This window comes from Notamacropus eugenii, chromosome 3 (assembly GCF_028372415.1).
Source record: "Notamacropus eugenii isolate mMacEug1 chromosome 3, mMacEug1.pri_v2, whole genome shotgun sequence".
Taxonomy (NCBI): domain Eukaryota; kingdom Metazoa; phylum Chordata; class Mammalia; order Diprotodontia; family Macropodidae; genus Notamacropus; species Notamacropus eugenii.
Genome location: NC_092874.1, coordinates 396,328,837 through 396,342,824, shown reverse-complemented (window position 1 = coordinate 396,342,824; position 13,988 = coordinate 396,328,837). Strand labels below are relative to the sequence as shown.

Below are 13,988 nucleotides of genomic sequence, written 5' to 3'. Positions count from 1 at the left end.
CCTTCCCTTCCTTTCTCTTCTTTCTTTCTTTCTTTTTTCCTTCCTTCTTTTTTTCTTCTTTTCTTTTTCTGGAAGTTTCCAGGTGGAAGCTGAATAATCACTTGCTTGTTGTTGTTTGTCCTTCCTTTCTTTTTTTTTTTTAACTATATAATTTATTTATTTTCAGTTCTCAAGACTCACTTCCACAAGAATTTGAATTCAAAATTTTCTTCCTATGTCTCCCCATCCCCCACCCCAGGACAGCATGCACCCTATCCACCCCTTCTTCCAATCTGTCCTCCCTTCCATTACTCATCCTTCTTCCATCCCCTTCCCCTCTATTTTCCTGTAGGGCAGAATAGATTCCTGTACTCTGTTGCTTGCATAACTTAATTTCCAGTTGCATGCTAAAACAATTTTTAACATTCATTCTTCAAGCTTTGAGTTCCATATTCTCTCCCTCCCTCCCCATCCACCGTCACTGCGAAAACAAGCAATTCAATATGTCATACATGTGTAACAATGCAAAGCATTTCCATAATAGTTATGTTGTAAAAGACTAACCACATTTCCTTCTGTCCTATCCTGCCCCTCATTTATTCCATTCTCTCCTTCGACTTATACTCCCACAATAGTGTTTGCTTCTGATTATCCCTTTCCCCAATTTGCTGTCCCTTCTATTATATTCCCTCTCCTATCCTGTTCCCCCTTGCCTTCTTGCAGGGTAACATAGATTTCCATATCCAATTGAGTGTGTGTTATTTCCTCCTTAAGCCAAATCTCATGAGAGTAAGGCTCAATTATTTCCTTTCATCTCCCCACTCTTCCCCTGCATTGTAAAAGCTTTTTCTTATCTCTTATATGTGAGATGATTTGTTATATTCTCTCTTTCTCTTATTCCTAGTACATTCCATTCAACAGTAAATTTTATTTTTTTAGGTATTCTCCCTTCATATTAAGCTCACCCTGTGCCCTGTCTATGTATATGTCCATGTATATACACACATACATCCATGTACATATACATACTTACACATATATAATATACACATACATACATACCTATACCCACCTATATATATATGTTCCCTCTAACTACCCTAATACTGAAAAAGGTCGCATGAGTTACAAATAATATCCCATGTAGGAATGTAAACAGTTCAAATTTAATGTGTTCCATAAGGCTTCTCTTTCCTGTTTACTTTTTCATGTTTCTCTTGATTCTTGTATTGAAAGTCAAATTTTCTATTCAGCTCTGGTCTTTTCAACAAGAATGCTTGTAAGTCCTCTATTTCTTTGAAAATCCATTTTTTCCCCTGAAGTATTATACTCAGTTTTGCTGGGAAGGTAATTCTTGGTTTTAATCCTATCTCCTTTGACCTCTGGAATATCCTATTCCAAGCCCTTCAGTCCCTTAGTGTAGGAGCTGCTAAATTCTGTGTTATCTTGATTGTATTTCCACAGTAGTTGAATTGTTTCTTTCCGGTTCCTTATAATATTTTCTCCTTGACCTGAGCACTCTGGAATTTGGTTACAATAGTCCTAGGAGATTTCCTTTTGGGTTCTCTTTCAGGACATGATTGGTGAATTCTTTCCATTTTTATTTTACCCTCTGGTTTTAGAATATCATGGCAGTTTTCCTTGATAATTTCTTGGAAGATGATGTCTAGGCTCTTTTTTTTATATGGTTTTCAGGTCAACCAATACCAATAATTTTTAAATTATCTCTCTTGGATCTATTTTCCAGGTCAGTTGTTTTTCCAATGAGATATTTCACATTGTCTTGTATTTTTTCATTCTTTTGGTTTTGTTATATAATTTCTTGGTTTCTCAGAGTCATTAGCTTCCATCTGCTCCATTCTAATTTTTAAAAACTATTTTCTTCACTGAGTTTTTGAACCTCCTTTTCTATTTGTCCCATTCAACTTTTCAAAGCATTCTTCTCCTCATTGGCTTTTTGGACCTCTTTTGCCATTTGGATTAGTCTATTTTAAAGGTGTTATTTTCTTCAGCAATTTTTTTGGTCTCCTTTAGCAGGCTGCTGACTCACTTTTCGTGATTTTCTTGCATTGCTCTCATTTATCTTCCCAGCTTTTCCTCCACCTCTCTCACTTGATTTTCAAAATCCTTCTTGAGCTTCTCCATGGCCTGAGACCATTGCATATTTTTCTTGGAGGTTTTGGATGTAGAAGCCTTGACTTTTAGGTCTTCCTCTGATGGTCTGCTTTGTTCTTCCTCATCCAAAAGGATGGGAGAAGATATTTGTTCACCAAGAAAGTAACCTTCTATAGTCTTATCTTTTTCCACTTTTGAGGGCATTTTCCCAGCCAGTTACTTGACTTTTGAGTCCTTTGTCAAGTGGAAGGTATGCTCTAGGAACCTGTAAGTTCTCAGTTCCTTCAAGGTGGCCTAATCAAGAGACAGGAGTTTACTCCTCTCCTGGCCTGCACTCTGGCCTGTGAGCAACCACAAGCACTCTTTTGTGGCCTGGAACTGCGAGTAGGATTCCCTTTCCAGAGCCACCACCAGTTCTGCCACACCAGTGCTCCTCCTCTCCCCAGGACCGCCACTCAGGGCTGAGACCCAGCTCAGCCACTCGATTCCCCCAGGATCTTTAGGCCGAGAGCTCTAAAAGTGGATGTTGCTGCCACCCTGGGACCAGGGTTAGGGCCGGAGCTAGGGCCAGACTGGGCTCCCTTCTTACCCAGGGGAAGAAAGCTTTCTTAACCTTTAATGCTGTCTTTGGCATTTGTTCATTGAGAAATCTGGGAACCGCAGCTGCTACTCATGGTTTCCCGCCCAGAAGCCTGCTCCAGTCCTGCTGTGTGGCCCAGGCTGGGCTGCGCTCCTCTCTGAGCCTGGTGCGATATACCTTTCCTGTCGGCCTTCCAGGCTGTCTAGGGCTGAAAATCTCTTTCACTCTGTTGTTTTTATGGCTTCTGCTGCTCTAGAATTTGTTTAGAGTAATTTTTTACAAGTATTTTATAGGCTCTGGGGGTAGAGCTAGAGCTGGTTCATCCTTCTACTCTGCCATCTTGGCTCCACCCCCTTGTTTGTCCTTTCTTGATGAGGACCAGTGACATCAGGAGTCTTGGGAATGAATTGAATTGAAGTGAGGCAGAACCGTGCAAAGTCATCAGTTACTTTCTTTCTTCTAGTCACTGAAGTCTAATGACAAGACAAAAGCCAAGGCAACTGGTGATGGCCTGGGAGCTTATATTTTGAGGTTTTGGGGCTAGATTTTAAAAAATTTTAGTCATTATTCATTTATTTATTATTGGACTTTGCAGTCTCTGGGGTCCCCTTTAATTCTGAAATTCTATGACTATTTTCCCAGATAAACATTATGAAGAATATAGTACAAGTATTATTTTACCTATCGTACTGATGAAGAAATAGAGATTTGGAGATTTAAATGACCCAATCGAGGTATCATAGCTAGTAAATCTTGGAGGCTGGCTTTGGATTCAGGCCTCCTGAATGAGGATCATAGGAGTTAGAAAAAGAAGGGACATTACTGATTATTTATATAATGTTTTCAGTTTACAGATGAGGAAACTGAGGCCCAAAGAAGTTATCAATGAGGTCAGAATCTGAGTTGGAATGGACTTCAGAGGCTATCTAGTCTTACTTATACCTAAAACTGTAACTTGATCGAAGTCACTAGCCATGAGTAACAAGCCAAGCTAAAATTTAGATCCAGGTCTTATGACTCCAATTTCAGCGTTCTTTCCTCTACACCACACTGCCTCACCTAAATCAGACTTTATTATAACTTTCTGTCTGCTCCTTTAGCTTTGGCATCCCAGTTTTTTCCCTCCCATCCCTCAATCATTCGATTTTATTTGTTGCCAAGCAAGGACTCCAAACCTACTGCCCACCCCAAACTGTTGCAACTAGCTGTTAATCCCTTAGTTCCTTCCAAACACTTGAAGGAACAGTAGTGGTTTGCCACCTAAAATGGAAACTTGATGGAAAAAATAATCAAACTGATATTTCTGATAACTGGACCTCTAGACTTAGAAGAACTTCAGGGAAGGATAACTTTACCTCTCAAGATAGCCCTTTGTGAACAGGTCTGATTTCTGGGAAATTTCCTGGCCATCAGCCTAAATCTGCCACTTTGTAACTTCCACTTCCACTTTGATCTTGAGCCAAGCAAAATATGGGATCCCTCTACCCTTTGAAAGGAATTAAACTATAAGACATTAGTCTGTGAGCTCTTTGAGAGCCAAGGCTATTTTTTTTTGTCTTTCTTTGTACCCTTAGAGCTTAGTACAGTGACTTGCACGTAGAAAAACACTCAATAAATGCTCGTTGAATTGATTTTTAGATTGCTAAACCAATGTCCTGAACACTTGAGGTTAGAGTTTAGTTAAAATGTTAGTAATTAAAAACTATCACAGGATCAAAGGTTCAGGTGATGTGTGGTCACACCTTCACACTGACATGAATGAAATCAATTTCACAACTTCATACAGTTATAGCTCATGTCTGTGTACCCCAATACATTTAATTTACCAGAGCTGGACCCAGTAAGTAATATTGCCTGGTATACATTTTATCTACTTTTTCAACCTAAAACTCAACAAATGTCAACAAAATGTTGAGCAATGAATTCAAGGAGGAGGAGAAGCAAATAAGCCAAAATAATTCCCACGATGGTTTAGCAGTTTCAGAGTAACCAAGAATCTGTCTGAATGCCCACTGAGTCTGCAAGATCCACATTTTAGAGGTGCAATTTTGGGCAGGAAGCCTTTCCCCCCCCCCCCACAAAAGAGTTTCTTCATCTTTTTTTTTCCTCTTAAAATAAATATTCTTGTGGGTCTATTTTTCTGATGAAGAATTACTCTACCAATTACCAGGGTAATCTGGTTACCTAGTATACACTCTTCTGTTACTCTTTCTTCCTCCTCTGCTGACCCACCATGGGGTTTTTTTTAAAAACAGCAAGATTTCAAAGATGAGGAGGGCAGTATCATATAGGGTGGGAATTGATGAAACTTCAGCTCGCTGAACTTAGACTACCTTTCCTCTGTCTTTTCTCCATGAATGAAAAAGCATTTAATAAGCATTTACTATGTGCCAGGCATTGTGCTAGGTACCGAGAGGTAGGGTACACAGACAAAAATGAGACAGTCCCTGTCTTCAAAAAGCTTACCTTCTAACAAGGGGAGACAACACATATGAGGCAGAGGTAGACAAGAAAAGATAGTTTTGGCCTGATAAGTCACAAGGATGGTAAGTGGAGCCATGGAGAATAGATTGTCATACTCTTTCCAGAAGTGATGGAAATAGTTTTCTAATTACTATTCCCAGAACAAGTGATAGAAACATTTAAGAAGTGATGAGAATACCTGTGCATTGTGATGGGGCAGATAGCCAGATGTCCTGGTTACATGAATATGGAGCATGATTTAGGGCTGGATGTAATGTCTGTCAGTTGTGTGGGATAATAGGTGCTTGTGCTTAGAACTAGTTACTCCTTCTTGATGGGCTCCCCTCCTTTTATGTTAGTGGCACCCCTCATTCCAGACTTCTCCATCAGGCATTAGGTATGTTTTTCTCTCTAGTCTCTGCCTTCTTTTCCCCACTTTGGGGAAGGAGTTTCATTAAACCTTCTAGACTAAAAGTTACTCAAGTCTTTATTAGCACTTACCATGTGTCAAGAACTATGCTAAGCACTGGAGATGTACAGAAAGACGAAAACATAGTCCTTGCCTTCAAGAAGATTCTAATGGAAGGAGCCACCTTACGGTCAACTATGTACATATGAGATTTGTATAGAGTAGATGGGAGGTAATCTTAAAAAGAAGGCAGTAGCAGTGAGAAATGGGAATGGCCTCCTGTAGATGGTGGGATTGGAGCCAAGATTTGAAGGAACTCGGGGAAACCAGTAGACCGAAATGAAGAGGGAGCACATTCCAGACATAGGGAACATCTAGTCAAAAGGCACAGAGTCACGAGATGAAGAAGGAAGGTATTGCTGGATGGCAAAGGATATGAAGAGGAGTAAAGTGTAAGAAGTCTGGAAAGACAGGAGGGGACTAGGGTTGTGAAGGGTTTTGAATGCCGAACAAAGCATTTTATATTTCATCCTGGAGCTAAGAGTGCAAAAGAACTGAAGATACCTGAGGCAGTGGGCCTCAAAAGAGCTTAAAAAAGACTCCAAATATCTCTTCTCCTCTTCTAAATATGCTGTTTTAGGTTTAGGCTATTTCTAGGTTCATGTGGTCCAGATTCATGTGGCCTTTTTCTCTGCTGTTGGACAGTTATAAAATAAAGATTTGGAAATATCTCTTAGTATGGTTCCTCTGTATTTTTGCCATTACCTCCCAGCTATAGTTATCACACAGTTGTTTCCCTTTCGGTTGTGTTTAACCCCACAGGGAACATATACAAGCCTATGCTACCCTAAGAAGACACAGTAGTTTACAAAAACTAATTGTAAACAAATTGTAAAAGCAAACCCCTACACCTAGAAATCAAATAGACTTATGGGACAAAAATTGGGAATACAGCTCAGCATTCTCCTGAGAATGTAAGAGTGATAGTGAGAAAAAGTTTGGATATTACTAGGGCTTTTTCCCCCTTTGGCAAGAGAAATGACAAAACTGTATCTACTCAGCAACTAATCTTTTTATTTCACCATTCTCTTCTACCAGTTCAGTCATGGTAATAGTGGGAGGCAGTTTCAGCAGCAGTAGCATTCTGCATGGCATCTCTCTCTCTCTCTCTCTCTCTCTGTCTCTCTCTGTCTCTCTCTCTCTCTCTCTCTCTCTCTCTCTCTCTCTCTCTCTCTCTCTCTCTCTCTCTCTCTCTCTCCTCATTCCCACCAGCCTTTCTGACATCGTTCCCTCTGGAAATGTCTTTTTTCCCCCTACTCCCTTAGAAATGGGTAATGGGTAAGTCTTCTGAGACTCCGAAGATAAATATAGAATACCAGTTTCTGGCACCCCACTACTTTCTTCCCGAACGTCAGAATTTTGTAGTCCCTTACAAAATTATCTGTGGCATGCTTGCCATGTAAAATTAAACATCACAGCATCAAAATCAGCTCTTAATGGAAGAAGCAACATTAACTTAGTATCCTAGCTAATCATCTCAGGGCATTATTAACAGCAAACACATATCAACAGTACATGGAATATACATAGAATGGAAAAAGTATTACTTGAGAGGCAATTTTTGTGATGTAGGTTTAAATTTTGTGCAGAACATATTACATGTTATAGAAATGTGTCCATACACATGCGTAAGTGCATGTCTATATGTAGTTATATGCAAAGGATGTTAAGTTGGTAAACATCAATGAGGAACCATTTCTCCAGTTTCTCCTTCAATTTAGTCCTAAAGTCAAATAAACTTAGATATCCTTTGACACGCTGACCCATCTGCCCTGATAGGACTTGTCAGAGTTCTAGTGAGAGCTATAGTTTTCATCCTTAAACCTTTACTTGTGGAGGGCCCAGGCCGACTAACAGCGTTATTGTGTTCTGTGCCCTACTCATCTCCACAGTTGAAGTTTCAGGCAGGAAAAGTGTTTCCTCTGGGTTTCATCTTCTCCCATTATTTTAAATCTTTGTTGGGTTTTTTGTCACTGTTGTTATTCAGTCATTTTTGGTGTGTCTTACTCTTCATTTTGGGGTTTTCTTGGTACAGATATTGGAGTAGTTTGGAAACAAATTCTTCTCTTGACCTGTTCATTTCTGAGCCATAATATGATCCAGATAGTCTTTGTGTAACTTGTGGGAGGCCTCTTTTGTTAAGAACCCAGTGAGGTAGATGTCCATCAGTCTCTACCTACATATCTCAGAGTCTAAACAACTCACTTAGCAAAAATTGGTTGTGGTGAATTGCCTTTAGAGAGACCCTACAAATCTCTAGGACTATTTTGTAAAAAGGCACATTGTCCAGTCACTCCACATCCAGGAATGGAGATCTTTCCATTTATCTGCTAACTTGTATGTCCCCATGGGCATCAAGATTTCTCAGAAAAAACTGTTTTTTTGTTGAAGGTCTTGACAATGAGATTTGAGTATCATACGCTCATTTATTTCTTTTTTTTTTAAATTAATTTATTTAACTTTTAACATTCATTTTCACAAAATTTTGGGTTCCAAATTTTCTCCCCATTTGTCCCCTCCCCCCACCCCAAAACACCGAGCATTCTGATTGCCCCTATCACCAATCTGCCCTCTCTTCTATCATCCCTCCCTTCCCTTGTCCCCATCTTCTCTTTTGTCCTGTAGGGCCAGAGAACTTTCTATACCCCTTTACCTGTATTTCTTATTTCCTAGTAGCAAGAACAGTACTCGACAGTTGTTCCTAAAACTTTGAGTTCCAACTTCTCTTCCTCCCTCCCTCCCCACCCATTCCCTTTGGGAAGGCAAGCAATTCAATATAGGCCATATCTGTGTAGTTTTGCAAATGACTTCCATAATAGTCGTGTTGTGTAAGACTAACTATATTTCCCTCCATCCCATCCTGCCCCCCATTGCTTCTTCTCTTTCTTTTGATCCTGTCCCTCCCCACGCTCATTTATTTCTTAAAGCAGTCTTCTGAACTGATGTTGTAAGTAGGTGTTAAGCTTCTTTCAACTTCTCTCTCAGACAAGAAGTGTACTGGTTATGGATCCTCAGAGTCTCCATAGGTAGCTCTCACCCAGAAGGAAGGATATGGAGCCTGTGTCATTATTCCTGGTGGAGTTGTACTTGTTTACTAAGAAAATCACATCTTGCCTCCACTGAGATCTTCCCATCTGTGTTCCTTATTTGTTCAGCAGCATACAACCAGAGACTCAAGTTATGGGTCCTCTTGAGGGTAGTAAAGTGTGGATGGTTTCAGATGATGTCATCTGAAGCTAACATCAACTCAAGCAATAGGTTTTCAGGGTCAATGCCTTCTTCTAAATGGATTTTAGGAGGAAGTCTATGAACTGAGAACTATTTTTTCCCATAGCATTTTAACAATGATGACAGCTTTCTGGGTCTTGGCTGGATATGTTTGTGCATATGTTATGAAATGTTCAGTCATCACCTACATAGGATACATGTTTTTATGATCTTCCAGAGATAGGAAGTCAATGATGACCAAATCCAAAGGTTTGCTTGTGTTTGTATTCTCCAAAGATACACTATGAATTGGTAATACTTACCTTAGTACACAAAAGGCAAAGTGTCACACTTCTTGGTGATAGCAGCAGCTTATCTTAGGGTCACTACAACCTCTTTCTTACTAGTGCTAGGGTCCTCTTCTGACCCATAGATCCAAAATAATCATGTAAAGATTTCATGGCCATAGACCATGCCTACACAATTTATGGCGCGAGGAACACCAAAGGATTTCCTCTACATACAAAGGATGTTTTCCTCTCCATTTTTCACCTCCAGAAATCCTTTGGTGTGCTGCAAGAGTCCCAAAGGTGGTAAATGGTGTGCTGGCTACAAGTTATGCAGGCCTGCCATAAACTAATATGTGCCAAGGGACTCTCGATTGCTTCAATACAACTACCCTGTGTGGAATCAGAGCCAGTCCAGCATAGTAAGCTATTATACAAGTCCACCTTCTCTCATTATCCCAACAGAATATGCCTTCAAAGTCTGAAGCCTGAGTCTTTTAGCATTTTGACCTCCCTTCCTAAATTGTGTCACTTCTCTCAGTCCTTCATCAGTCATCTGCTTTCACTTCCAGTCATCCAAACAAATGAGATAAAGAACATTGATTCAGTGAAGCAAGGTTCACATAAACTGCTCACATGCTGTCTGGTAGAAATTGAAACATTCAGCTACTGGGCCATTTGCTTGTAGCCTAGATTATATATATGTACATATGTGTTTACACATGTACATGCACACACATGAATATATGTACACTATTTGCCTATATGGACAGGTGTGCATATATGTATATGTGTGTATGTGCATCTTTCACTCTTTTAGATATTACCATAGCTTTGGTGTTACTTGGCCTTTGGAGCAGGGCATTTGTACTGGCATCACCAATCATCATTCTCTTCACAAATTCACCCAAACAGTTTATGGCCATGTTGTAAGAGAATCTTTTTGTAATATCCTTTGCCTCATATCCAGAGTCTGTACTTTATGCTCATTAGAAAATAATTCATTTCACATGTAGCTCTTATTTTTCAAAATATTGGTTCACAATGACAATATTGGATTAACTACATAACGAATGTGAATTAGCTGTGTAATACTATATAACAATGATATGACAAAACAGTGCTCTCTCCTAAATAAAATGAATAAGGTAAAGCAGATGAACTACAGTAACAATAGGCAGAGTACAGTAGCAGTATTCCATTTTCACCAACAAGCATCAAAATCATATGCAGGGTCACTATGGGCATCATTGAACGCATGCTTTCTTATGTAAATTAAACACAGGAATGCAGCAAATTGAGTGCAAAGGGAAGAGGTACTGTGAGACCTGAGTGCAAATACAGCCTTAGACACTGCTGTGTGACCCTGGATAAGTCACTTAACCTCTCTTTGCCTGAATCCACTGGAGAAGGAAATGGCAAATCATTCCAATATCCTTGCCAAGAAATACCCATGGACAGTATGGTTCACAGGGTCACAAAGAGTTAGACATGACTGAATGACTGAACAACACCACCACTCTGGGACCAGGTACAAGGAGGAAGCTATAAGACCAGATACAATCAATAGAAAAACAAAACAAGAAAAACAAAACAGAAACAGTATTCAAAACAAAAATTGAACTACAAACTTCAGCTAAAGAGAAGAAATAAAATAGCAGGAAGGGGAAAAAAGACTTTTAAAGAAAACAAATTGTGTATCAAATCTGTAAAATGCAACAAAACCAAATTAAAATTTAAAAGTCGACAAGTAATTAATCTTCCTAATACTGGCAAAAGCTATTGAGCTAAATTCAATTCAAAATACAAAACATCAAAGGAAAACAAAATAGCAAACATAAACAATGGTTAAATATTTTTATATAGGTGTCTGCATGACTTGTAGCACTAGCACTGACTAAAAGAAGCAGCCAGAAAGAATAAAAATAGCCTTAATTACTGTGCTGATGAATATGAGAACTACAGGGAAGTTTGGAAAGACTTACATGAACTGATGCGGAGTGAAGTAAGCAGAGCTAATAAAACAATATACCCGATGACTACCACAATGGAAATGAAAAGAAAAAAACAACGTCTCTCTGGGAGGGGAAAAAAGCAGAACAAGAGAAAATTTAGGCAATGTAAAACCAAAATATGTCAATAACAAATTTTTAAGAAATATCCAAACTTCCAAAGCAGAGGTTAAAATTTTTTTTACTTGAATGTACTTATTCACATATTAATTTCTATGGCTAGGCTCACCCCCAGGGAGAAGTTCCAAAGATGGGGAGATTTTACTCCCTTAGAGAGGGAGGTATGATCTCTGAAGGTCTGGTCTGGTCTGTTTAAAAAAAAAGGCAAGGATGAAGGATTAAAATATTCATTACTGTGTTGACGATGATGAATACAGAAAAAAAGCATGGACAGACATGAAGTGATGCAGAAGTAAGTAAACAAAAACAAGAAATCACCAGGACCTGATTTTAAGTTCTGGATCTACTACTTACTATCTATTTGACCTTGGTCATTCTGTCAGTCAAGTGTCAGGATCAGGAAAAGCCTCATGTAAAAGACTTCAGAGTTGTGCCCATGCTGTCTTCTCGATCAGACTGGGAGCTTTTTGAGAGCAGTGCATGTCTTTCTTTCTATCCCCCAGAGATTAGCACAATGCTGGACATATAGTAAGCAATTAATCAATGCTTTTGGGCTGACTAACAAGAAGTGAGAAGAGAGAATAATGCAGATACATAGGTTGTTGTTAATTCTTTCAGTCATGTCCAGCTCTTCATAATCTCATTTAGGGTTTTCTTGGTGAAGATAATGGAGGGATTTTCCATTTCCTTCTCCAGCTCATTTTACAGATGAGGAATTGAGGAAAACGGGATTGACTTGCCCAGGATCACATAGCTAGTAAGTTTCTGAGGCCAGATTTGAACTCAGTAAGATGAGTCTTCTTGACTCCAGGTCAGCCACTATAAAGACATGGACAGGAGGTAGAGTGTCATATGTGAGGAACAGCAAATGGTCTAATATCAATGGACTATACCATGCATGGAAAGAAATAATGTGTATGAAACCTGGAAAGGTAGGAAGGAGTCGTTGCGACTCCTGAGTTACTTAAAGGTAAGTCATTTAACCTTGCTTGAAATCATCAGTTTCTTCAGAAGGAATGGGACAAGATGATCTCTGAGGTCCTTTTGAACTTCAAAACTATAATTTAGAGTCTGTGTACTTGGGGTAAAGTAGAGGTGGTGAGATATGCTTTAAATTATTTTATTGTTGTTTTTCATGTTTTGGCTCTGTCACTTTGTAAGGACCATGGGATGTTTGATGGGCTTCACATCCATCATGGTAGCCATGATACATTGTTCTTTGTGTCTTTTTTTTAGGTGCTCCAGGCTTTAGTGGCTCTAGCTTTTGGCTATGTTGGCTAATGTTGGTCCTGTTGGAACAGCATCGGTGAGCTTACTACGAACATAAAATCCTCCATCTAAACCACCAGGGGAGGCAGGAGTTAAAAGAATCTGTAGAATGAAAAAGAGAGCTTTACTCTATGAAAGAGTTCAAGATCATCTCTTTTGTTGTAAACCCTTACCATTTGTTTCCACTAGACATTTTATAGTTCCCCTACATCACCTTTTTTCCTCCTCTTTTTTTTCCTTTTCCTATGTTCCTGCATAATCCAGAAATAACCATCATATTGGAGATGTTAGGTATAGAGAGTTGTTGAAGAGCTAAAGAATTTCAAGGATTTCTTAAAAGTATCCATGATCTCAGGCTTGTGATTTAATTCTTTCTTGACGCTTCAACTCATCCTATATATTCAGTCTCTTGTCAGTTCTTGTCATTTCTACCTTCATAACATTTCTTGTATATTCCCTTTCTTTGTGCTCACACAACTGACGCTTCAGTGTAGGCCCTCATCCCCTTACCCCTAAGCCACTACAGTAGTTTTGTGGTTGGTTTCTGTGACATAAGTCCCTCCCCACTCAAGTCCATCCTCCACTCAGTTGCTAAAGTGCAAGTCTGTCTAAATCCTGCCTTCTCCGTTCATTAGACTCCAGTGGCCCTCTATTACCTCTAGGATCAAGTCTAAAATCTTCTATTTGCCTTTGGAAGCCCTTTACAACTGTCTCCTTCCTGCCTTTTCTAGTCTTCTTATACTGCTCCCTTCTGCAGATTGTATGATGCAACAACACTGGCCTTTTTGCTTATTACTTGCCCATAATGTACCATCTCCTGACTGTGCTTTTTACTGGCTGTCCTGGAATTTTCCTCCTCATTTCTGCCTCCTGACTTCTCTGACTTCCTCCAATACTCATCTTAAATCCTACCCTCCTGTCCCTGTTAGTGCCTTGCCTATGAGATTACCTCCCTTTTGCACACTGTATATATCTTGTATGTGCATAGTTGTTAACATGCTATCTCCTTCATTAGAATGTAAGATTGTTAAGGGCAGGGACCATGGTTTTTGCCTTTCTTTGTAACCCCAGCACTTAGCACAGTACCTGGCATGTAGTAAGTGTTTAATAAATGCTTGCTGATTGATTATTGATTGATTAATATTTTACAAATTATGCATCTTCCCTCGTGTTATGTGTCCATGCACTTTCTAAGAGAGTATTTATCTAATGCACTAGAAGTCTTTGTCTTACTCTCTTAATATTTAACAGATGAAAATGCTACACTCAAGTTCTCCATCTGTATTCTTCACCCGCAAAACCTAACTGGCCCATGTCCTTTTCCGTTCATGTATGTCCTTGATACTGTGTTCCACATGCACAAGTCAATGTTAATAATATGCTGCAGCCTGTTTATACTCACTAAGCAAAGCCTGTAATCATGGTTCTTCTGAGATCAAAATATTCTGCCATTTGAAACCACATAACATCAGTGGGAAAATATTGGT

At 39.3% G+C, this 13,988-nt stretch overlaps 1 protein-coding gene across 2 annotated transcripts in view; it reads left to right on the top strand.

Moving 5' to 3' along the window:
* OTOA (otoancorin) overlaps positions 1 to 13,630 on the top strand; it is an 87,701-nt gene extending 74,071 nt beyond the window's left edge. For both annotated transcript variants that reach the window (XM_072597865.1, XM_072597866.1), the window contains exon 31: positions 12,469 to 13,630. In XM_072597865.1, the coding sequence (XP_072453966.1) occupies positions 12,469 to 12,542 (74 nt within the window). In that variant the 3' untranslated portion in view covers positions 12,543 to 13,630. The remainder of the gene's footprint in view (positions 1 to 12,468) is intronic.
* Positions 13,631 to 13,988: the final 358 nt, after the last annotated feature.